The sequence below is a fragment of the Kogia breviceps genome, chromosome 2 (assembly GCF_026419965.1).
Source record: "Kogia breviceps isolate mKogBre1 chromosome 2, mKogBre1 haplotype 1, whole genome shotgun sequence".
In the NCBI taxonomy this organism is placed as follows: Eukaryota; Metazoa; Chordata; class Mammalia; order Artiodactyla; family Physeteridae; genus Kogia; species Kogia breviceps.
In genome coordinates, this window is record NC_081311.1 from 110,579,747 (window position 1) to 110,606,100 (window position 26,354).

The 26,354-nt window shown below is 38.4% G+C and overlaps 1 protein-coding gene across 1 annotated transcript in view; it reads right to left on the reverse strand.

Annotated features, from left to right (window-relative positions):
* Positions 1–1,711: 1,711 nt before the first annotated feature.
* The window catches only part of NXPH2 (neurexophilin 2), a 101,928-nt gene continuing 77,285 nt past the window's right edge, over positions 1,712–26,354 (reverse strand). Inside the window, exon 2 of the mRNA XM_059052340.2 lies at positions 1,712–4,470. Within this exon, the coding sequence (XP_058908323.1) occupies positions 3,727–4,470 (744 nt within the window). The 3' untranslated portion in view covers positions 1,712–3,726. The remainder of the gene's footprint in view (positions 4,471–26,354) is intronic.

Consider the following 26,354-nt stretch of genomic DNA (forward strand, 5'->3'; position numbering starts at 1 on the left):
TAGAAATACACTCTCTGAATCCATGCTGGAAGAGAAGCAAATCTATTATCACTGTCATTGTCCTGATCAAGTACTTATGTAATGTATAAAATTACGTGGTACAACATCAGGTACCATAGAATCAGCTTAAATAAAATGTGATTCCTCTTCCCATCAAGTTATTTCCTCACAATAAAGTAGCTTATAGCCTACTAGTAACCTATGGTCTCAATGTTCTTTTTTTTTTTTTTTTTTTTTTTGCAGTATGCAGGCCTCTCACTGTTGTGACCTCTCCCATTGCAGAACACAGGGTCCGGACGCGCAGGCTCAGCGGCCATGGCTCACGGGCCCAGCCGCTCCGCGGCATGTGGGATCTTCCCGGACCGGGGCACGAACCCGTGTCCCCTGAATCAGCAGGCGGACTCTCAACCACTGCACCACCGGGGAAGCCCCCGACTGCACTTTGAGTATCAGGACCCTCTAAGCCTTAATGGCAGCTCCCACTCAGCAGAACCATGTCTTGAATGGAGAAAGAATTAGCCAGTTGTGGAATGTTTAAGGTGTAGCAATTGTGGGTCATGTAGCATCTGAATCATATAAAGAAGAACAGTGTTGCAGAATACAGATTAAAAAATATAATGTGACATGAATCAGGTTTTCTTATGAGTACCCACGCCAGAGAACCACACTCACTCTTGCTCTGTTATTCTAGATCATGAGAATGTGTTGAAATTCTAAGTACCAAGCAGTAAGAAGAAAGAAAGTTGTTTCCTTTTTACTGATTATGCTGTGCTACATGGTGTCCACAGGTTTTTTTCTCTTATTTCCCTTCCCCAGATTTTACAGACCCTGTAGCTGGTATGATCGCGTTGTCCAGAGTCATGGAAATATGACCTCTTTTCTGATTCTGTGTGGTGATGAGTAACAAGATTGTTTCTGCTGAGGGGTGAAAAGGTCTTCAAACTAGTTTGCTTTCTCATAAACAGCTGGCCTAGAGACATCCTGCAAAGATAACTAACACCTCCTTGAAGATTAAATTTCTGCTAGTGGTTTTTAATTTTTTTAATTAATTTTTTTATTGAGGCATAATTGACACACATTATACTGTTTTCAGGTGTTCATCTATTAGTTTGATTTTCATCTTTAAAAGGGTCTATTCCTTTACATTTTGAACAATTTGTGATTGGGTATAAAATTAGCTTACATGAATGTCCTTTTCCTCAACTGCAGTACTCAAAGGCAAAAATGGTTTTGTGGAAATGTGTGCATTTGCATGTTTAAATGGGATCTGATTTGTATTGTGCCAAGTACCATTAATGACAATTATGTAGGCTTTGAAATGAAATTATGACTAAAAAATATATGTGGCATATTTTCTATGCCAATTTAAAAATATGCCTGGGGAACTTTCTTTCTTTTAATTCCACAGATCCTGCTAAAATCTAAGAATCGTGTAGACTGATTTAGTTTTTTTTTCTTTGCATGGATATAATGTTTATACCACTCAACTTTTGAACATCAGATAGTTTTAAATCGCTTTTCATTTGTAATAATAATTATAACAATCATAATAGCAGCTCACACTTACAGAATTCTTATTAGATGCCCAGCTATGTGTCAAGTGGTTTATATGAGTGATTCTTTTACTCTACTTTAAAGTCTCTATAGCCTAGCTGTTCTGTTTAATATGAACATACGGAAAATCTTAATGCTCAGTTGATAAAACACACACACACACACATACACGCACGCACGTGCACACACACTAAACCACTGTGAGGAAAAGAAACAAGAACAGTCTTTAAAAAAAAACAACCCTGAAGCCATGTGACAGATTTAGCAAATTCTTTTTATTTACATAGAAATGTGTACACATACTTTCTCTGTACACAGAAAATTCTAAGTTTATATACATAGATGGTTCCCACATATTTTACAATAAATAGTATCTTAAACTTGTTTCTAGGTGAAAATTAAAAGATGTCTCAAAATATTTCACACCAACCACAAAATTACAAAAGCGCCCAATGAACTCAGAGCAAAAATATCAAGCCTGTACTACCACACACTAAGTCTAGTACAATTTTTACAAAAGACAAAAACCCAACACTGTGCAGATATCACCAAGAAAAGGAAAGGAATAGAGATGCAAGATAGGGATGAGTGCTGCTGGCTTTTTGAACAATGTAGCAAGAGCATTTTTGTTGGTTAGGACTGGTCTTTCTTTAGTCCTCAATTTAATGTTTTACTTTAACTGATATTTTACAGATAAGAACGGGGAAAAAAGTTAATGTCTATCGTAAAAAAGAGTAACCATTCCATGAGTCTTACAGGTTCTAGAAACCTTTGTACTGGTCAGCCAGACTATCTTTCTGTGCTAATTCAAAGACCATCCAGTTCTATGACACAGGATGCCCGTAGACCCCCTCAGAGAAGATGAGGAGGACACGGTTGTGAAGCAACATTATTAGGAAGTCATCTCAAAAGACTGGTGAATCGGGGCTTCCCTGGTGGCGCAGTGGTTGAGAGTCCGCCTGCCGATGCAGGGGACACGGGTTCGTGCCCCGGTCCGGGAAGATCCCACATGCCGCGGAGCGGCTGGGCCCGTGAGCCATGGCCGCTGAACCTGCGCATCCAGAGCCTGTGCTCCGTTTAAAAAAAAGACTGGTGAATCATGCATCTTGGTTATTAACACTTAATAATAATTAGCAATGTTTAAATATACTCTTTATTTCCACAATTTGATCCCTCATGTAAATAATTAAATGCAAGGAGAACTTAATCTAAGAGGCTAGAAATAATGAATATATCATCCCAGAATTTCCTCCTTCCAATTTCAATTTCTTTCCCATTCTAGCCTAGGAAACAGTCACTTTCTCTCAATTTAAGAGTTGTTCTACACGTGTATATAAAAATCATACTACCAAATGAATAGAATGAGGTTAAAGGGTGAATACAGATTTATGATATTTTTGACCACCTCACAGCACCGAATTTGACAAAACAATCTAAAAAATCCTGATCGTCATTATTGTTGAACTGACTTACAGTATATCCACACTTGCTTTCTTAATACATTAATGTTACTACTCACATGAGAATCCTGAGGATGGTGACCAAACCAGGGCTAAGTGTTTAAATCCCACTCCACTCAATTCTAGCTCAGATAATTATGTATTTTGTTCCATTGTGGCACTGTAACTTCACACATGAGTTTTGAAACAAATTTTACCCCTTCATCTCTCATATCAGTAACAGCACAGATGTGGGAGAAAAGACAGCAATAAAAAAAGAATTCAGTGTCAGAAATGCGATTCATCTACCAAATACAATCTTTTCAGTTGCTTTACTGAATCTGCTATTTTTAAGGTAATCTTCCAAAACATACTTCAAAGGCAGGCTCATTTCAAGAGCAATGTTCCTCACATGCATAATTTGGTTCTTTCCTGTTACATGTTGCTACCATCGACTCTTAGAGAAACAATAACTGGAGGGCTTAGCCATCCTATGTGAGAGCGATGGCTTCATACACAGTTTTACTCTTTAGATTCAGGTACTTAGGATCAAAACAAACACAATTCACATTTAAAGATGTTTCTTTTTCTTTTAGGTTTGAAAACCTTATAGGGAATGAAGGTTCACTGCCAGAAACAAAAGGGATCCTTTACCATGAAGAGCTGGGCTTGGTTCTTGGTCATTCTAAGTGAATATATATTTGTCCTTCCTTTCTATTGGCTGTAGAAAGATTCAGCCAGAAGATAAGTATGGAGTCTCACTATGGTAATTGTAGTCAGGACAGACCTTTTGCACAAGTTTATAATCAACACTGTAAAAGGCAATGTAGATGCAAATGACTTTGAAGGGCTTGGAACACAACCAGGAAACGTGGCTCTGAGTCTGCTCCTGGTAGCAGATCTTGGATGGGTCGAAGTTGCACAGGGCAGTCTTCTTCGCCCGATCTGTTTTTTCATACTCAATGCGACAATTGAAAGATTTGGATTCCTTGGTCTCCAAGGTAGACTGCGGGGAAACTTCAAATTCCACCACTTTGGAGGGGGGTACCAAACTCACTGAAACATTGCCTAGGCCTGTGGAATTATGTCGGAAATAAACACTGAAGGTTCCATTTCCATGGTCAACGATTTTCCCTGTGATGAGGAGGTTGAGCTTAACAGTTTTAATGTTGGAATGGAAGTCGCCCCAGCCAAACATTTTCTTAAATTTTCCCGTTTTCACTATTGGCCTCCGTTTAGTTCTTGCCAAGGGCTCCTGAACCTCCGTGATGTTGGCTAGCCAATCCCAAAAGTTCTCCAAGCTGTCCGCATACGCCAAGTGTCCGGGCTTGGGGACTGGAGACTGTTTAACAAACAGGCGCAGAGGATTGATGATCCTTGAGTGTACCACGTTTCCCACCAGTGTCGCCGCAGCATCTTTGTCTTCCCAATCCAGCCCTTCTGTGGCATGCACCACCTTTTTACTGTCACAAAATAGCTGTTCGAAAAGAAGAAAGAGAAACACACTTTAGGTTAGGCTTTGAGTGCACACATACCAAAGCCAAAGCACCAGGTTAATTCTTGTAATTTATTTCAATTCCTGCTAAATAGCATTTCGCACACACAGCTGGGCTCCACAGTGTAACAAGACGACCATTTAATTCAAGCAATGTAAATCCATGAGTACGAAAACGGAAATGATGAGATCAAGGAGAGAGTACGGTTGGCTCTTTGTATCTGCAGGTTCTGAATCCAGTGGATTCGACCAACACTGAATTAAGTTAAAAACAAACAAAAACCCCCTCCAACACTCCTGCCCCCAGCCAGAGATTTCCAAAAAGCAAAACTTGAATTTGTCATGCTCTGGCAACTATTTACATTGTATTAGGTATTACAAGTAATCTAGAGATGATTTAAAATATACAGGAGGATGTGCATAGGTTACATGAAAATACTAAACTATTTTATGTAAGGGACTTAAACATCCCTGGATTTTGGTATCCAAGGGGATCCTGAAACCAATCCCCCATGGATATCAAGGGTTGATTGTATTTCATTTTAATGGGTTGATGTGGTTTTAGTCTCTGTTCCCCAATCTTTACAATTCTATCTTCCCAGACTGGGAGAAATAGTATATTTTGGTCTCTTATTTCATAAAAACATTAAATTTGTAAGATCTTTATTTTAGGTAGAAAACAACTCTAGAATGCTGAGGTTTCTACCATGGAGCTAGAAACCACCTGAATATAAGATATTGATAAGACTCTTAAAATAATTTTGCAGATACTAAGGGTATTATTGTATTCAAAGCTTATGTCATATAATTTCATAACTTCTGATATAATTCGACTTCAAATTCTGTAATGAAAAGTAGTGTGAATAGGAAGTTCTACAAAAGTTTTAGTTGAAAAAATATAATTTCAAATTTAGTTGCCTTTATAGAAACAGAAATAAATTGGAAATGTACATTTTGAATTAATTAATAGACCTATTGTTGATAAATTAAATTTTGTTACAACTGAATAATACCCTGAAAGATAGGATTCCCAGGAGTCATGTGCGTGTATTTTATGGATTCCACAGTATTTTGACTCAAATCATACCCACTGAAACATAGCACTTTATTTGCATTTGATTTTTCTTATTCTTTTTGTAGTGTAAGAGTCCTCATGATTTCTAAAAATCATTTAGCTAAGTCAATATGAATTTTGAGGGACAGAATCATAATATATGAAAGTGTTACCTGGAGTGAATATTTATGGATGAGTTATGAAGTTTGGAAAATAGAGGTTTCTAGTGGAAACACAGACAGCCTCTTATCTCGAATGGCACAAACCACTCTGGTAATGATTCTCTGGAAAACTGTCAGCAAGATGAAAAGGATGAGAAAGAAGTGGGGCTGTGTTTATGTAGTTTCCCCAACCCTTTCAAACTTGGCAAAGCACCTGGTAAAACCAGTCTGAGATTGTTACAAAAATTATTGCTTTCAATACAATTTTGAAAAAAAAAAAGCTTGGATTATTAATATTGCACTTAACTACATGGTAGAGTTTAATAATATGAGGTTACATTTTATATATTCATAAAAGTTTTAAGTTCTAATAGAGGTTTGTGAGAAGTGTTTTCACCTATAGCTTGTACCCAAACACTTTAGAGGAGGAGTCCAAGGACTTAAATATATGTGTAGATTTTTCCTTTTTTTGCTTTGGTGGGGAGGGAGCACATAATAATGTATTGGTCCCTTTGATTAATTTCCCGAAGACTTTCCTCCACTCAGGTCTGGTATTTTTAGAAATTCTTTTCTCTTTACTTAAATTACTGAGGTTTGTCAAACTGCATGCTGCACGTTCTTACTGTTTTGAAAACCTAAATCCGTACTACCTCTTCTTAGGGGCTTACACATCCTGAGTTGATGCTTCTTTCTCTCTCCTGGCGTTAAAGGGCTGGCATATTCACTAGGAAAAGAGGGATCACTACTCAGGATTTCTGGCTCAAAATATTCTGGGTATTTCTGATACTGTAACTAGCTTTCTGTCTTTGAACACTCTTATTAATTATAATGTGCACAAAACCTCATTCAGATCAACTGGTCATACAGCCCATGAAGGTCAGTACAGGCTCCAGATATGACTTGAGTTTCCTGAGAACTGATGCAACCTGGTCCAAGTGACTTGTCCTGTTCTCTCTCCAGGGAGACGTTCAAGGACACTTGGGCAGATAAGAAACCCCTTGCTGATCAAGGTCCAATTTCTCTTCTCTCTGATTATGATTCTTGCTGTCTATTATCTATTTTTTACCTGTTTCCGGTATTTCACGAGATGTGCCTTGCTTGGTCATTGCTGACGGTCACAACTACCGTTCCTGAGAATCACTGGTACTCAAGAGCTTATCCTTTACTTCCTGATCTCAACTCCCCTATTTGTACAACTCCCTAACTTCTTCCCTCGCTCCTGCCTTCCTTTCTCTCTTTCACAGGGTAAATTTCCCCTGTTAGCTTGCCCAAATCTCAATTCTTACTTTTACACACCATGCTCCTGATGAATACTTTATTAGCAGAATTAAGATCCATTTTCCGTTCAAAAATATTTTTTCGCTTACAAGTATGACAACACTCTTCACTACCAGGAGAAACATGCTCTCTTTTTTTCTTAAAATGTTTGTTTTACACTACACATTTTCCTGTGTTTTTTCTTCCTGGATCATTTTTCTTGATTTAGTCCTTTGCCTGATTTTTCTCCTTCCTTTTCTATTATTGAAAACCTACCAACATTGAACCCATTGTTCAACAAGAAGTCTTCAATCATGTAGAGTCTCAAGTTAACTGGTATTAGCGTATTTTAGAATACATGATGGGCTCCCTTATGAGATAGACATTATGTGATTCTTCTCTTATCCCGTGGACTTCTGATGTGATGGTTCTGAGACTAGTCAATAATAATTACTCAAAAAGTCATTTATTGACTTTTAAAAAAACTGAAGATTTTCTTTGTAGTAACATGCTGTAGCAACTTGACCCAAACATATGTGACTCATCCTAAAGAAATATGAGTGTAAAAAAAAAAAAACAAACCTAAGCTTATCAAACAGATACGTCAGATATGATTATTTGCTTTTAGAAAGGCTCTTCAGTTCTTCAGAAAAGATTCTCCAGATGAGAATTTAAAATGAAATTTGAGTCCTAAAAAATATTCTAACACAATACTCTTCAGGTTCAAACCTGCTCAAGGAGCCCTTGATTTTAAGGTTGGCCTATATAAAAATAAACAAATTTAACTATTAAGCACAGGTCTATAATTGTTCTCTGTTCCAATGAAAAACAGTCACTGACAGTTCCTTCGACAAAAAAAGTAGATGGATGTACCTTTTATTTTTTTTGCTTTGCCCTAGACCATCACATTTGTCACTTGCTTTGATAACTTTAAACAAGGTGAGAAAAGCTGTGTATAACTTCATCTGTTTTTTACTCTAAAATGCATCGATGGTTCTTACAAGTACTGATTTCCAAATCTAAACCCAAATTTTAAAAAACTATTGGATGATGATTTATTGGTAGAAGAGTATAATTAAAAAGGTAAATATATTTCTAGTTGTCTTAAAAAGCCAACAATTGTACCTCCTCTCCCAACTTCCTCTCCCTTCGGTGTAACTTGTTCAGCCTTCTCCCTGGAACATTTTCTTAAAGGCATGCGTCACTGCTGAGAGGGCACCCTCTCCTAAACAGGTCTACAAAGACAGTTGTGTGACCAAAGTCCGCAGGGCTCATGCTTCACCTCAAAAGACCTAACCAGGGACAACTGGGGTTTGGATCAACCACAACCCTGCCTGCACTCATCCATAAACTCCCAATATGAAAGCAGCATGGTGGCAAAAGCATAGGGTTTGGTGCCTGATGACCTCATCACCCCCTTAGCTTGAAGTATTTGATGTGAGCCCAAATTTTCTCACCTTTATGTCCTTTGCTGGTTGATTGTAAGGACTAAATAAAAGAATGCATGGTGACTTCCCTGGTGGTCCAGTGGTAAAGAATCTGCCTTCCACTGCAGGGGATGCAGGTTCTATCCCTGGTTGGGGAACTAGGATCCCACATGATGCGGGGCAACTAAGTAAGCCCTTGTGCCACAACTACCTAGCTTGCATGCCTCAATGAGAGAGCCTGCGTGCCGCAAACTACAGAGCCCATGCTGCAAGGAAAGATTCTGCAGGCCTCAACAAAGATCCAACGTGCTGCAACTAAGACCCGATGCAGCCAAAAAGAAAAGAAAAAGAATGGATAGAAGTTACTGAGCCCAATCTCTTGCAAAAGGCATTCAGTGACTGCTGGCTCTTGCATGGTACAAAGGGTAGTCCCATGCCTCCTATCCAAGAATTGTTTTCAAAGGATTATATGGATTCTCCGGTCTCCAGGAAACTGATTAGTGGTTAATCAAGCAACTTGTTCAGTGCCATATGATACATTAACGAGTAGAAATTGACCTTCTCAATCCCAGAGCATCAATCAAATGCTTCCTCGTGTTTCTAAGTCTCGCTGACATCTGAGTCATATCCATATCACAGGGACAGGTGAGCTCTTTTTGCCAACAAAATGTGTTTGTGGATCTTTGATTCCAACCTACCAAATGAGTCAGCAAAGGATCTGAAAGTACAATGTGTCTGGCAGGTGCCCTCATTCCTATATAGACAATTTCGGTGATACAGCATGCTGGGAGAGGACCGTAGGTGGTTCTGAGCCTGTTGGCAAACCACTCTGTCCAAGGCAAGGTTGTTAGATGTTATCTGCAAAACACAAAGCTGTATCCCCCATTACTTTTGTACTTGCTGGGGCTTCCTGTGCTAATATCAGTATCACTGCTATCTTTTGTCCCACCTTATTACAATAATAATGCAAAAACATTTAACGGCATGCACAAAATGGAGTTTAAAAAAGGGAGAAAAAGAGGAATTGCTGTGCTTTATCTGTTTGAACATTCCCTGATTTCAACACATTTATCAAAGCTTAAGTAATTTATGTCTTGGCAGGGTGTATCAATTTCACAAAGCACACACATTAGCTAGATACAATGATATCATATTAGCTTTCTCTGCATCTTAGAGAGGAGCTCAAAAAGATTAATAAAACCTCAAACCTTCATCAATTAAGTGAAGCAGGTGGAAGGAAGGAAATAGAGGAAGAAGACTGTATTTCATTTCAGTTCTTTTGTTTTTAGGGGGGAAAAGAAGCTGACAGGTTCAAATCATTCATCATAACAGGCTGGAGTTGAATTTCACTGATAATTAAATGCATTTTTTTCCAAGAGGCAGAGAGGGTGCAATGAATTTTATAGTAGCAGATGTGAGAACTGTCACAAATTATGGAAATAATTTATAAACTAAAAAGCATCTTCCTTTGCAAATACTATACCAGAAGATCTTTTTTTTCAACTATATTTGTTATGTATTTTTCAATAAACATTTTATTTTAGAATAGTTTTAGTTTACAGAAAAGTTGGGTGGTACAAAGAGTTACCATATACCCTGTACCCAGTTTCCTATATTGTTAACATCTTACATATTACACTTGTCACAACTAATGATCCAATGCTTATACCGTATTATTAACTAAAGTCCATACTTTATTCAGATTTCTTTAGTTTTTCCTTAATGTCCTTTATCCGCTCCAGGATGCCATCTAGGGTCCCACATGACATTTGGTCATTACGAATTTTTAGGCTTGTCTTGGCTGTGACCATTTCTTGGTCATTCCTTGTTTTTGATTACCTTGAATGTTTCAGGGAGCACTGGTTAGGCATTTTGTAGAATGCCTTTCAATTTGAGTTTGTCTGATGTTTTTCTCATGATTAGACGGGGCCTTGAGGAGGAAGAATACAGAAGTATGGTGCCGTTTTCATCACTTCATCTCAAGGGTACATGCTAGCAGTGTGACTTAATCACTGTTGATGTTAATCTCTGGCTTAGGTAGGGAAGTTTTTTTTTAAGTTTTGCTTTCAGAATTTTCACAAGGCTTGTACATTTTTGTTATCATAAGCTTAGTTTAATTTACATTTAATTCAGTGGCACTTGGTTTAGGATTGATTTTTAAAAAAATGTCAGGAACTCTCAAGCATTTCAATTTATAACCCTTAACCACATCACTGAATTATCTCAAATAACCTCAGAGTTGTTTAGGAAATCCTACACTATTCATAAATTATTCTGGCACTCTTATGTGCTATAAGTATATCTGTCATCATCAGTTATTATTATTGCAATTTTATTTTATTTAGTATTTATTTCTTAAAAATGGGGTCCATTTTGATAATTGATAGTTCAATAAAGAAGAGCTTAGTCTATAAATATCTCACATGGAGTTGGAATTACTTGCTTAACATATTAGATTCAAATGTACCTTTTCTCAGTTTTGGAGCTCCATCTTACTTGACTCTATACATCCAATGAGTCAGTATCAACATTTATGTGGGGCTTTCTTTGCAGGTCTGTTTACCAAGGGGAATGGAGCTAAGGAAAGAGAGCCTCACAAAGCAGAGTTCTACATTCATAGTAAACTGGGTGCTGCAGGACCATGACCACTGCTTGATTTCCCTTGGCATCTGAGACAGACCTTTGCCGTAATTATGGGATAACCATCTTCTATATGTCCCTCATTGTGATAGCTTTGCTTTTTCCCTGTCGCTGCATGTAGGGATGGGTCCTAAACTGTGGGGGGCAGGGGAAGAAGAGGGGGAGGAGATTTGTCTACACCCATGAGTAATAGAAAGGAAATGAAGGGCATTTAAAATGTGAGCCTCTGGGGTTCAAATTCCATTCAATGTATACCATGCCATTATCAGTTCAAGTAGCTCTATTCTAACAGGTATTGTTTTTAATTTATTATTTGAAGAAACACCTGTGGATGAAATATCAAGACCAGCCTTGCTGTCCCAGTCTGGGGTTTAGCAATTCTAATTGACACGTTTATTTAGCCCCTATCGACTCTTCACTTACACAGCACCAGGAAGTTGAAGGAGATGCTTCAATTTCCTAAGGAGTTGAAGCTTAGCTCTTCAAGCTCACTGCTTCGAAATACAGCTCAAGAGACTGGATGAACTTAACACACCTTGTTTAAGAAAGTGGGAAACCTCAAACAGTTTAGAAACATTCCCACTTTATTTTTGCAGGAGTAAGTTTATGGCTCCACTGATTTTTATCTTTGCCTGCAATCCTATGAGTGCTACGGTACTCCCACATGGCACTTGCAAATTATTGGACTGAGAGAAAAAGTGGAGTGTCCCAATCAAATCTGTGCATTGCAGAAAAGAATCAGTTGGCACGTCCTCCAGTGGCTGAATTTCCGTAAGTAAAAGATTGTTCTAAGAGTGAAGGAATGAATGAAAGAAGCAGGGGTGATGAACTTAATCAGAACAGGTAAAAACCAAAGCAGGAAAAAGAAAGCAATGGAAGCAGTAATGCTTTGATTTCCTGGAAGGAGCTGGAGTCAGGAACCCTGGGATGGAAAACTGGTACTGTCACTTAGGTCCCATAGTCTTGTGCAAGCCATGTGCCTTCCTGAGCCTGGTCTTGTCAAAAGTTAAATGGTGAAAAGGAAAGGTTGGAGTTGCACTTCAAGTAGACGAAGGAGGCTCTGAGGTAGGAAATGAGCTAGAGTGAGGTGGGTCCAGGGGTAGGAACTCCTGTAAGGAGGTGAGTTCTGTAGTCCAGGGGAGAAGTGGGGAGGCTGGGAACCTTGGTCACAAATGCATGTGTTCACTTATTTTCTTTTTTTAAAAAATTAAATTATAGTTGATTTATAATACTGTGTTAGTTTCAGGTATACAGCAAAGTGATTCAGTTATATATATATATACATACACACATATATACATATTATTTTTCAGATTCTTTTCCATTATAGGTTTATTACAAGATATTGAATATGGTTTCCTGCACTATACAGTAAGACCTTGTTGTTTATCTATTTTACATATAGTAGTGTGTATCTGTTAACCCCAAGCTCCTAATTTATCCCTCTCCCTGTTCCTCTTTGGTAACCATAAGTTTGTTTCCTATGTTTGTGAGTCTGTGTCTGTTTTGTAAATAAGTTCATTTGTGTCATACTTTAGATTCCACATGTAAGTGATATCATATGATATTTGTCTTTCTCTGTCTGACTTACTTAGTGTCGTAATATCTAGGCCCATCTATGTTGCTGCAAATGGCATTATTTCATTCTTTTTTATGCCTGAGTAGTATTCCATTGCATATATGTACCACATCTTCTTTATCCATTCATCTGTTGATGGACATTTAGGTTGTTGCCATGTCTTGGCTATTGTAAATAGTGCTGCAGTGAACATTGGGGTGCATGTACCTTTTGAATGCATTCATTTTTAATCACTGATTCAACATGTATCTATCAAATGCCTTCCAGGTTCAGCATCTGTGCTCTGGGCCCTGGGAACACACTGCTAAACAGGGCAAATGCAGTGCCTGTCTTCATGCGATTTGCAGAATATTGGGGAAAAGGAACATTACATATATAATCGTAAATAACATCCCACTGATATATAGTCATCATAAGGGCCTGGAAATATGTGTATATATGTCTATATCTATCTATCTATCATCTATCTATGAACAGATAGATATATCAGGCAGGGAGCACTAGTCCTAATAAAGGGAGGCAAAGGGCAGGGGGTGAACAGAATTGAGAAATTAATATATTTATTCCTTATAGAGAAATGAAACCCAAGATATACTGGTTGATTGTTGAAAATGAATGAATCAGTGACAAGAAAATGAATCAATCTTGGTATTTATATTTCTTTTCATCTTGCTCCAAATCATATACTGATTTGTTTGTAATTATTAATGAAAGTGTGATAACAATGTAAGACAACAGTTATATTTTTCCTAGTGAAACACTCATTTCTTCTTTTCTTTTCCAGCTTTATTGAGGTATAATTGACAAATGAAATAGTAATATATTTAGGCTGTACAACATGATGATTTCATATATGCTTACATTGTGAGAGGATTCCTACCGTCAAGTAATTTAAGTAACACATCCATCCCTTCACATAGCTACCTTTTTTCTTTTCTTTTTTTTGGGTGAGAACCCTTAAGATAGGGTTCTTAGTAAATTTCAATTATACAATACAGTATTATCAATTACAGTCACCATGCCATACGTTAGATGCTCAGAACTTATTTATCTTATAATTTAAAGCACATGTCCATTTCTTTTAACAATAAATAGGCTCCAAGTTTCAGTCAGTGCTAAATGCCTTACTTGGAGGTCTTGTGCTTGGGGGTGGCAACCTTAGCAGGCTTTGTGTTTCACCCTTAAACCTCCTAAGAGCTGTTGAAGGTAATAATAGATATTTTTTGGGTTCTAGGACAGTCAGACCTTTGCCATAATTGTGGTGTAACACTTTTCTATTATCCTACATAATTATTACAATATATATTAATGCTTCTTGATAATGAACCAAGTATGTTCTGGGTAAATAACAATATTTTGAAATAATGTAGGTTTGTCTTTATGTTTATAGGTGTGTTAAGATATGCAAATAGTCAAAAAATCTGGCTAATGTCTATGATTTTCACAAGAACTGATGAATGCTCTAAATGAAAGGTAGAGAGGACTTTCAAGATGACAGAGGAGTAAGACGTGGAGATCACATTTCTCACCACAAATACATCAGGAATACATCTACATGTGGAACAACTCCTACGGAACACCTACTGAACGTTACCAGAAGACCTCAGATTTTCCAAAAGGCAGGAAACTCCCCACGTACCTGGGTAGGGCAAAAGAAAAAAGAAAAAACAAGAGTCGAGAGAATACGGATGGGACTTGCACCAGTGGGAGGGAGCTGTGAAGGAGGAAAGGTTTCCACACACTAGAAGCCCCCTCATGGGCAGAGATGGCGGGTGGCGGAGGGAGGAAGCTTCGGAGCCATGGAGGAGAGCACAGCCACAGGGGTGTGGAGGGCAAAGCGGAGAGATTCCCGCAGAGGATCGGTGCCGACCAGCACTCACCAGCCCGAGAGGCTCGTCTGCTCACCTGCCGGGGCGGGCGGGGCTGGAAGCTGAGCCTCGGGCTTCAGTCGGATCGCAGGGAGAGGACTGGGGTTGGTGGCGTGAACACAGCCTGAAGGGGCTAGTGCGCCACGGCTGGCCGGGAGGGAGTCCGGTTGAAGTCTGGAGCTGCCGAAGAGGCAAGGGACCATTGTTTCAGGGTGCACAAGGAGAGGGGATTCAGACCACCGCCTAAATGAGTTTCAGAGACGGGCGTGAGCCGCGGATATCAGCGGATATCAGACGGGCATGAGACTCTAAGGCTGCTGCTGCCGCCACCAAGAAGAAGCCTGTGTGCGCGAGCACAAGTCACTCTCCACACCTCCCCTCCTGGGAGCCTGTGCAGCCCGCCACTGCCAGGGATCCAGGGACAACGTCCGGGGGAGAACACATGGCGCGCCTCAGACTGTTGCAATGTTATGTTGGCCTCTGCTGCCGCAGGCTCGTCCCTCATTCCATAATCCTCCCTCCCCAGCAGCCTGAGTGAGCCAGAGCCCCCTAAACAGACGCTCCTTTAACCCCCTCCTGTCTGGACAAAGAACAGATGCCAGAGGGTGACCTCCATGCAGAGGCGGGGCCAAATCCAAAGCTGAACCCCAGGAGCTGTGGGAACAAAGAAGAGAAAGGGAAATCTCTCCCAGCAGCCTCAGGAGCAGCAGATTAAATCTCCACAAACAACTTGATGTACCCTGCATCTGTGGAATACCTGAATAGACAATGACTTATCCCAAAATTGAGGTGGTGGACTTTGGGAGCAACTATAGACTTGGGGTTTGCTGTATGTTACTGACTAGTTTCTGATTTATATGTTTGTCTTAGTTTAGATTTTAGCACTTGTTGTCATTGGTGGATTTGTTTATTGGTTTGGTTGCTCTCTCTTTTTAAAAAAATTACTTTTATTTTAATAATATATTTTTTAACTTTTTATTTTAATAACTTTATTTTATTTAAAAAACAATTTTTTTTCCTTTCTTTTTTTTTTTTCTCCCTTTTCTTCTAAGCCATGTGGCTAACAGGGTCTTGGTGCTCCAGCCAGCTGTCAGGCCTGAGCCTCTGACGTGGGAGAGCTGAGTTCAGGACACTGGAACGGCAGAGACCTCCTGGCCCCATGTAATATCAATCGGCCAGAGCTCTCCCAGAGATCTCTGTCTCAACGTTAAGACCGAGCTCCACCCAAGGACCAGCAATCTCCATTGTTGGACACCTTATGCCAAACAACTAGCAAGACAGAAACACAACCCACCCATTAGCAGACAGCCTGGGTAAAATCATAGTTAAGTTCACAGACACTTCAAAACACACCACCGGACTTGGTCCAGCCCACCAGAAGGACAAGATCCAGCCTCATCCACCAGAACACAGGCACCAGTCCCCTCCACAAGGAAGCCTACACAACCCACTGAACCAATCTTACCAACTGGGGGCAGACATCAAAAACAACGGGAACTATGAACATGCAGCCTGTCAAAAGAAGACCCCAAACACAGTAAGTTAAGCAAAATGAGAAGACAGAGAAATATGCAGCAGATGAAGGAGCAAGATAAAAACCCACCAGACCAAACAAATGAAGAGGAAGTAGGCAGACTACCTGAAAAAAGAATTCAGAGTAGTGAGAGTAAAGATGATCCAAAATCTTGGACACAGAATGGAGAAAATACAAGAAACGTTTAACAAGGACCTAGAAGAACTAAAGAGCAAACAACCAATGATAAATGACACAATCAATGAAATTAAAAATTCTCTAGAAGGAATTAATAGCAGTATAACTGAGGCAGAAGAATGGATAAGTGACCTGGAAGATAAAATAGTGGAAATAACTACCACAGAGCAGAATAAAGAAAAAAGAATGAAAAGAATTGAGGACAGAGGGCAGACAGCAGAAGCAAGAAGAACTACAATCCTGCAGCCTGTGGAACAAAAACCACATTCACAGAAAGAGAGACAAGAGGAAAAGGCAGAGGGCTATGTACCAGACGAAGGAACAAGATAAAATCCCAGAAAAACAACTAAATGAAGTGGAGATAGGCAACCTTCCAGAAAAAGAATTCAGAATAATGATAGTGAAGATGATCCAGGACCTCGGAAAAACAATGGAGGCAAAGATCGAGAAGATGCAAGGAATGTTTAACAAAGACTTAGAAGAATTAAAGAACAAAGAAACAGAGATGAACAATACAATAACTGAAATGAAAACTACACTAGAAGGACTCAATAGCAGAATAACTGAGGCAGAAGAATGGATAAGTGACCTGGAAGACAGAATGATGGAATTCACTGCTGCAGAAGAGAATAAAGAAAAAAGAATGAAAAGAAATGAAGACAGCCTAAGAAACCTCTGGGACAACATTAAATGCAACAACATTAAGCTGGGACGAAGTGAGAGAGTGGCATGGACATATACACACTACCAAATATAAACTAGATAGTTAGTGGGAAGCAGCCGCATAGCACAGGGAGATTAGCTGGGTGCTTTGTGACCTACTAGAGGGGTGGGATAAGGTGGGTGGGAGGGAGATGCAAGAAGGAGGGTAATGGGGGTGTATTTATACATATAGCTGATTCACTTTGTTATACAGCAGAAACTAACACAATGTAACACAATTATACTCCAATAAAGATGTTGAAAAAAACAAAATGAATAAAAGATAAAACAAAACAACCAAATTTTTTTCCCGTAATCATAGCATCTATACCTCAAGTGGATGTTTTCAGTTTTGGGTGTTTACACTGAATATAAAATATTTATAGCCCATACTGCTTTTCTGTGAAATGCTTGCAATAATAGAAATAATGCACCATGCATAGATTGAATAGATCACCTTCCATTAACAAGGAAGGCTGTACCCTTGACTATTTTATAGTACATCAAAAATATGTAGTCCTCTGTCCATCAAAGAAAAATAATTAAGACTTTCCAGGATCAGGCAGAATGAGCTGAGTGCTCCAAACTTGTGGATTTATACCAAGCTGGGAGGATTGGCTTTTCCATGATAACAAGACTGGCATATGCTACTAGAGATAAATTGATACAGATCTGTACAAATATTTTTAAAGGCAGCTGGCTTGCCCCCCTGGATATCCTGGAAGCATTTATTAATGTTTTTTTTCACAGTGACAATCATTGCTAAGTGCCAGTTTGGAAGAATAACTGGTTTGTTTAATAGATTTGTTTATAGTGCTGTTCCTGATAGAATCCATTAATTATTTCACTGGGGTAGTAATAGTTCAAGCCAAGTACCCCCAAAGTGACCACTGCTATACAACATAGAGGTGGCCTGCAGATCCCACTATAGCTGAACAATTATAGAGCCAATAATGAAACGTGGTCTAAGGCATCATTTATGTTGCATATATATATAGCTTATATAGCTGGATTGCTCTAACAATTCTGTCCCATATCCTTCAGTTAAAATGAAACAACGAACTACTCAGCAGGAAGAAAAAGGAAAAACCCTGTTATGATCGAAATTAGCATCCCATTAAATTTTTTGCTTGTAAACAAATTTTGGAAAGCATTTTCTCTGGGTCGAAATTTTGCAGAGTATCATCCCTGCTGACAAAAGAACACGTATCTGCTGGACAACCTACAATGCTATATTGATGATTAGTAGTGTGGCTTGCCCTAAAGTCATATTTCTGGTGCTCCATTACAGAACTGTCACAGCAGATTAAAAGAAGAATGACATAAAGGGAATGAAGAATGACAGAATCAAACATATATCAATGTATTAATTGTACCTATTAATATTTTGTGGCATAATGTGGCATTGTTTCAAAATTTATCTTGCAAGTTGAAAAACAAATGATTGCTTAGGAGAAGAAAGCTAAACAATGGACGTCCTTTCTGCTGAGAGTAGCAAATTCATTTTACCTTCCAGATATCTTTTAATAGCTACCCTTTACATTTTTCTAAATTGATATAGGAACTAACAGGAAACATAAATGTGAAGACAGAAATCTTAGTAGTAAGAGCCAAAAAGCTAGATTGCAAGGCTTGGCATAGTTTTATTGCTAAGGTTAAATATGGCAATTCTTATTTTATCTTGATGACAGTAATCTGGAAAATCGATGACACAACCTCTGCAAAAAATCTTACACACACACACACACAAGCCCACATTCTGACACACAGAAATATCACGTGTATAAACGCATGTGTGCATGCACATACCATAATTTCTGTAAACATTTAAAAGAAATAGTGTGATACTAAGTGAATTAAGCCAGACAGAGAAAGATAAATATCATATGATATCACTTTTATGTGGAATATAAAAAAAATTATACAAATGGACTTATATACAGAACAGAAATAGAACCACAGACAGAAAACAAACTTATGGTTACCAAAGGTTGAGGCGGAGGGATAAATTAGGAGTTTGGGATTAACAGACACACACTACTATATATAAAATAGAGAACCAACAAGGATCTACTGTATAGCACAGGGAACTGTACTCAACATTTTGTAATAACTTATAAGGGAAAAGAATCTTAAAAAGAATATATATATATATATATAGATAGATAGATATAAAACTGAATCAGTTTGCTGTATACCTGAAACTAACACAACATTGTAAATCAACTATATTTCAATAAAAAATAAAAGAAATGGTGTGAAAGAAAACAGATTTCTTTTTGCATTCGCAAGCTGTATAAAAGGGGCTCTTTAACAAATTATGAACAGACTAGAAGTAAATTTTAAGATGCCTTGTGGTAGAGGGCTGCTAAATGTTAGGCTATGGCTATACTTCCCAAGTAAAACAGGGTCAGAGTGCAATCTCATTTAACCCAAGTTTTGCAAAGTCACAGAAGGTATTCTTTTGATCACCTAATAGAAACAGTCCTTTCACTGTTAAGGAATAAGTGACTCAGCATGGTAAGTGGAACTGTCTCTTTTCACACCCCATCCTTAGAAGCCCCATCCAAGTTTTCAATGAGAGAGAAGAGCTTTGTGTGATGGGAACACATAAATACTTCTGAAATATAATGGCCTGGGAAAGACAACAGGCATCTGTGTCTTGACCCCAAAAAGTTGGCATTTAAAAAGGAAAGTTTGCAACAGAGAGAATAGCAGTGAAAGGAGAAGCGGAAATGGCAGATATTGTATTTTTTATGCCAGTTTAGGCATAATTTCAATGCAGGATGAGGAAACATGGCAGGTTGGTGGGTGGACAGGGCAGGAGACAGGGGTTAGGAGAGGTGTACTGTGTATGGCTTTGTACTCTACCATCAAATCTATTTGATATTTCAATCTTCAGGTACCAGTAATCCAGCAATTAGCACATACTGCCTCTGAGGGTTAGTTTTAATTGCCAACTAGGCTAGGCTCTAGTACTCAGTATTCAAACACAAGGTGCAAATACCAGGTGTTGCTGTGAAGGTATTTTGTAGATGTGGTTAACTTTGTCAATAAGTTGATTTTTCTTTTATCAGTTAAAAATGTCAGCATTTGGGCTTCCCTGGTGGCTCAGTGGTTGAGAGTCCACCTGTCGATGCAAGGGACGCGGGTTCGTGCCCCGGTCTGGGAAGATCCCACATGCCGCGGAGCGGCTGGGCCCGTGAGCCAATGGCCACTGAGCCTGCACGTCTGGAGCCTGTGCTCCGCAACGGGAGAGGCCACAACAGTGAGAGGCCCAAGTACCACAAAAAAAAAAAAAAAAGAAGTAGACTTAAGAATAATAATACAGGGCTTCTCTGGTGGCGCAGTGGTTGAGAATCCGCCTGCCGATGCAGGGGACACGGGTTCGTGCCCCGGTCCGGTTAGATCCCACATGCCGCAGAGCGGCTGGGCCCGGGAGCCATGGCTGCTGAGCCTGCATGTCCGGAGCCTGTGCATGAAAGGACAGCAAAAGAGAAAAAAAATGATCAAGCAGGCACTGTTAAGCTAGGCTAATAGAAAGCAGGTGAAACTCATGATTGTTGGGTTTTATTTATGTAATAATATACTCACAACAGACATCATTTTTATACATAGCTTATTTGATCTTTAAATATATCTCACTTCTCATCTTGATATGACCTAATTCTAAAGAGTGGGTGCCTCAGAATACTTGGAGATTTGTAATGTTTATAAAGGAATCACGTCAAGGATCGCAGAGGAGAAAACGATCAGAAGAGGCTTAATTTCTTAAGTCAGTTGTCAGAACTGTAAGAAAGCCTTTTTTGAATAAATTAAAATTTTTCCTTGTTATACAGTGCACATAAGTTATATTTTCATCTCATGCATATCGTTTTTATAAGAAATTTCCAACAAGGAATTAACGATTAATAACACTTAACACCCTGCTTGCCTCTTTTCCATATTATCTCCTTTTTAAATAGCTTTACATGATTTCTTTTCATGCTTTGCCTCATAAATGCACTTATGCTTCTCAAGCTTTGTCTCTCAACATGGCTGAAACACTTAAGAGAGCATCTGTTCTCGTCACTATGGTCAATTAAAAGAAGGATTCTACTGGGCATATACCCTGAGCAAACCATAATTCATAAACAGTCAGGTACCACAACGTTCATTGCAGCTCTCTTTACAATAGCCAGGACATGGAAGCAATCTAAGTGTCCATCAACAGATGAATGGATAAAGAAGATGTGGTACATATATACAGTGGAATATTACTCAGCCATAAAAGGAAATGAAATTGAGTTATTTGTAGTGAGATGGATGGACCTAGAGTCTGTCATACAGAGTGAAGTAAGTCAGAAAGAGAAAAACAAATACCATATGCTAACACATATATCTGGAATCTAAAAAAAAAAAAAAAATGGTTCTGAAGAACCTAAGGGCAGGACAGGAATAAAGATGCAGATGTAGAGAATGGACTTGAGGACACGAGGAGGGGGAAGGGTAAGCTGGGATGAAGTGAGAGAGTGATATGTACATATATACACTACCAAATGTAAAATAGACAGCTAGTGGGAAGCAGCCTCATAGCACAGCGAGTTCAGCTCAGTGCTTTGTGACCACCTAGAGGGGTGGGATATGGAGGCTGGGAGGGAGACGCAAGAGGGAGGACGTATTGGGATATATGTATATGTATAGCTGATTCACTTTGTTATAAAGCAGCAACTAACACACCATTGTAGAGCAGCTATACTCCAATAAAGATGTTAAAAAATAAAAATAAAAGAAGGATTAAAAAATAGAAATGTTGATCACCTACTTCTTTACCAACAGCTGTAGGACAAAACTCACCGTTACAAAGGTGTGAGAGTGTCTCTATTACAAGCCTTTGGTCAGGCTAAAAATGTAAGATAAGGTCCATGTCTGCGAGCTGCCATATACTTTACACATCCTTAATTGTGGCCATTTCTTGATTTGTTTCATCAAAATGTGACTATATCTAAACAGTGAGCTATGAGAACTCTTTTGGTGTATCTGAACGTCTGTCCAATAGAAGCCAGGTGAGATTTCTAACGGTTTGCCCTGGGTATAAGTATGGAGACAGAAGGTAAGCAGACTGTAGTTGGTAAAAGGAAGTGATTTCTAACCATGAGGACTATCCGTCAGTAGAACAGCCTGCTCCTATGACGGTGTAATGGGTTGAGTTGTGTACTCCCAAAAGGATATGTCGAAGTCCTAACCCCTGGTACCTGTGAATGTGACTTTATTTGGAAATAGTCTTTGCAGATGTAATCAACTTAAGATGAGGTCATTAGGGTGGGCCCTAATCCAATATCATGGGGTCTTTTTAAGAGAAGAAAAAACACACAGGTAAAACACCATATGAAGAGAGAGACACAAAGACAGTCTCTGAAGAGGGAGACAGAATCGGAGTTTTGCTGCCACCAGCCCAGGAACACTTAGGGTTACCAGAAGCTGGAAGAGGCAAGGAAGCCTCCTCCCTTAGAAGCTTCCAAGGGAGCATGCTCTTGGCCAACACCTTGATTACAGACTTGTAGCCTGCAGACTGTTACAGAATAAATGTCTGCTGTTTTAAGCCCCATAGTTTGCAGTACTTTGTTATGGTGGCCCTAGAAAACTAACACAGGTGGTTAGTTTCCCTGTCTTCATCACTTGAGATGTTAAAGCAGAATATCTGAGGTTATAAGGAAATTCATAAATCAACTAAGTATTCACTTAGATAACCTTTATGTTTCTTCCAGTCTCAAAATAGCCTTCATTTTTAATATACTTTTATATGGTCTGTAAATGATATTTGAGGTTTTAATAAGATCATGTATCACCATTATTATTTAATACTGTTGCAGAAGTTCTGGCCAATTCAATAAGGCATAAAGAAAAATAGTCGGAAAAACTCCTAGCAATGAAATGACTAAATTATTATTACCTGCTGAGAAAAATATGTTGGATAAACAGGAAATCCAAGGAAATGAAATGAAAAAGATTCCAAATTGATACTAGTCCAGCATAGTAACTAAATAAGAGATTAATAAGCAAAGATAAATAGTTTTCTATATTTTAGTACTAATTGTATTAGAATGTAATTTGAAAAAGATGCTGTTCATGGTAGCAACATAAAATTTAACATATGTAGGGGTGGCCTAGGACGTCTGTGAGTAAGTTTATAGAACTCTACGAAGAGAAATAAAAGAAGTCTACATTAAATGGAGACATACAATGTGCTTGACTGGGAAGAATGGATAGTGTGAAGGTATTACTTCTACTCAAATAAATGTATATATTTTGTGTAATTTGATCTAAAAGTTCGAACAGGATTTTTTGGAGAACATAAAAAATGATTTTAAAGTCCATTCAGAAATAAAATAATAAACGTTCAACATCTCTTGGTATTGGAATTCTGACTAATGAAATTAAAATGCAAACACAAATTGATAAACTATTTAGAATAAATATGGTAGAAAAAAGCTTCCTAACCTTATCATATATAGAGATTTTATCAATACATATCATTAAGAAAAAGGAGTAAAAAATCACAATGAAAACATACACAAGGATAAAGACATAATTCACAGGAAAAGACATACAAATAGACAATGAATATTGTGATAAACACACAAATATCCATTTAAAAATAATGACATAAAAATAATGACATAATATTTTCCAAAAGTTAGGTTGGAGTTTTTTAAGTGAAACAACCAATGTTGAAGGTTGGGAAAGTGCCTGGAAAAATAAACAGATGCAGTCTTCCTAGAGAGACATTTAGGCACATGAATCTATAGCCATAAGAACTGTGATACCCTCAAACCCAATATTCCAAGTTTTGGGAATTTACCCTAAAACAAAAGGATGCCCCAAAGTACTGATATATGGAGAGACAAATAGAGCAATGGAACAGAAGAAAGTGCCCAGAAATAAACTCACAAATAGATGGTCAACTGATTTTCGATCAAAGTGCCAAACTAATTAAATGGGAAAACAGTGGTCTTTTCAACAAATGGTGTTGAAGTGTCCGGATATCCACATGGAACAAATGAACCTCTTATACATAATAATTAGATCCACTAGATTTAATTGCTGGATCTAATGGATATTAGACCTAAATGTAAAATTTAAAACTATAAGACATATTTTTACAAAAGGAAATAATTTTCAAGACCTTGGCATAAGCAAAGTTTTCTTAGATAGATAGGATTTAAAGAGCAGGAATCATAAAAGAAAAAAAACTGATAAAATTGTATGTCACCAAAATTAACAATATCTGTCTGCTCTTTGAAATGCACTGTTGAGAAAATGAAAGACAATCCACAGTCTGGGAAAACATATTCACAATACAGTTATCTTACAAGGGTTGTATCCAGATAATAGTAAAGAACTCATTCAACTCAACCATAAGAAGACAAACAATTTTTTTTAAATGGGAAAAATAGGTGAACAAAAGAAGATATATTTCACTAAAGATATACAAATGTCCAATACGCTCATTATAAAATACTCATTAGTCATCAGGAAAATTAAAATGAAATCCACATGAGATAGTACTACATTCCCACCAGAATGGCTAACATTAAAAAGACTGACAGTACCAAATGGTGGCAAAGATGTGAATTAACTAAAACTCATACATTGCTGGTGGAAAAGTAAAACATGAAAGAGCAGTGAGAACAGATGAATAGGGTTCAAGGTCCAAGTGAGCTCAGGGAGCTAGGCCACGGTGGGGTAAGAGCGAGGGCAGATCTTGCTGTGCCCAGTTTCTGAGAGAGATAGATTCTAGCAAGAGGGGTATTTTCTGCTGGGATTAGACTGAGTCAGAGCTTTGGGTTAGCAAGTCTCATACCTGATCCTAGCCCCTCTCCTACTGGGGTACAAAGCACCAGCTGTGGGAATTTGTTCATATTTATTTTCTTGTTAATAGTAACCTTGAATTCAAAATCCTGCAGGAGGCCAAAATATATTAAGATATAAACTGAGGCATGTGTGCTAACGTGCACTCTTGTGTAATAATGAAACATTGTTCCATTCATGTGCTGGTTGTGTCATTGTGCTGCCCTGCAGTTTGAGGACATCAGTGAATTCCATTTTCCCTATTTCCCAGTAAGCTATGTAAGGCAAACTGTAATAACCTCATTTTGCAGCTGAGCTATCAGGGAACAGAAAGTTTAAGCAACTAATCCAAGTTCCCCAAGCAAGTGAGCCATGGAAAATAAACAGAGCCCAGTTCCTTTTATTACCCTTACAGGGGTGCATCTAATAGTCCATTTTAATCCAGCATTCAAACCATTTTAACATAACCTAAGACTTTTCTTCTAATTGAATAAGTTGTATAACAACCAAGCCCTTAGTAAAATATATATTTAGCACTACAAACACTTAAAAAATAAACCGTAACAATTCAACAAGCTTTTCACCTACTCCTACCTGGTTTCTAGCATTTCTATTGTGCTGAAACAGTTTATGATATTGCTAACAATTACTGCTGGGTATCAGACCACATAAATATTTAATGATGCCATTAATTTCTGAAAGGGAACCTTGACATTAGGTTTAAATGGATAAGGAATTTATTTCCCTATATTTTGCACTGATATTTAATTTGAGGTTTTTGGATTGAAGCCTCAGATCTATGACTGATTAGAATTTGACATTGCTCTTTGGGTGTTTCTCTTCACCTTTAAATATGGGCTTTTCCCTGCCTTGTGCAGCATGTAAAAACTGGACTATTCAGCTCTCCATCAGACCAGCATCTGCTGACCATCATCCGTCGGCTGGACTTCTTAGTTAATGTCCTCTCTCCTGCTCATTTTTTGAATGCCTGGGAGATTTCACTTTACGTTTGCTAAGGCTGGTTCATTAAAATACTAATTTTAAACTGTAATTATCTGTTGGTTCATATCAGCGGTTGAACCACAGTGGCACTGATATCTTCGAACTGCAGGAGAATTTCACATCTGTTCTCATCCCCTGGCTCCTCCAGCAAGAGTTACCTTGGCACTCACTCGAAATAAGGCAGTTTGAAAAAGATGGAGAGAGCTGTATTTTAAGAAGAGCAACAAAGGCAAGCAGGAATAATTGTAAATATGGTAAATAGACTCCATTGTAAAAGTATTCATGATAATACCTTCTGGGGAAAATACAAAAGCAATCACATCGGAAGCATAGCAGGTAATAGTCCTGTTCAGGTTGGGAGGATTTTAACTGAGCAGCAGCTAATCTAATTCCTGGAGGGTTTGCAATCTGCTGGCCCAATCAGTGGGAGCAGGGTGGGGTAGGTTATTCCTTGTTTTAAGAGAAAGGTCAACGATATCTTTAGCCTGGAATGGTATCCGCCAGACAAGGAAATGCCCTTTGGATGGCAGAACTGAGTACAATTCTCAGACTTAAGGTATAAATATGTGAGAAAGAAAAAAAAAAAGACAAAATGAATAAAACAGAAAGGGTTTTTAAAAAGGAAATAGGAATAA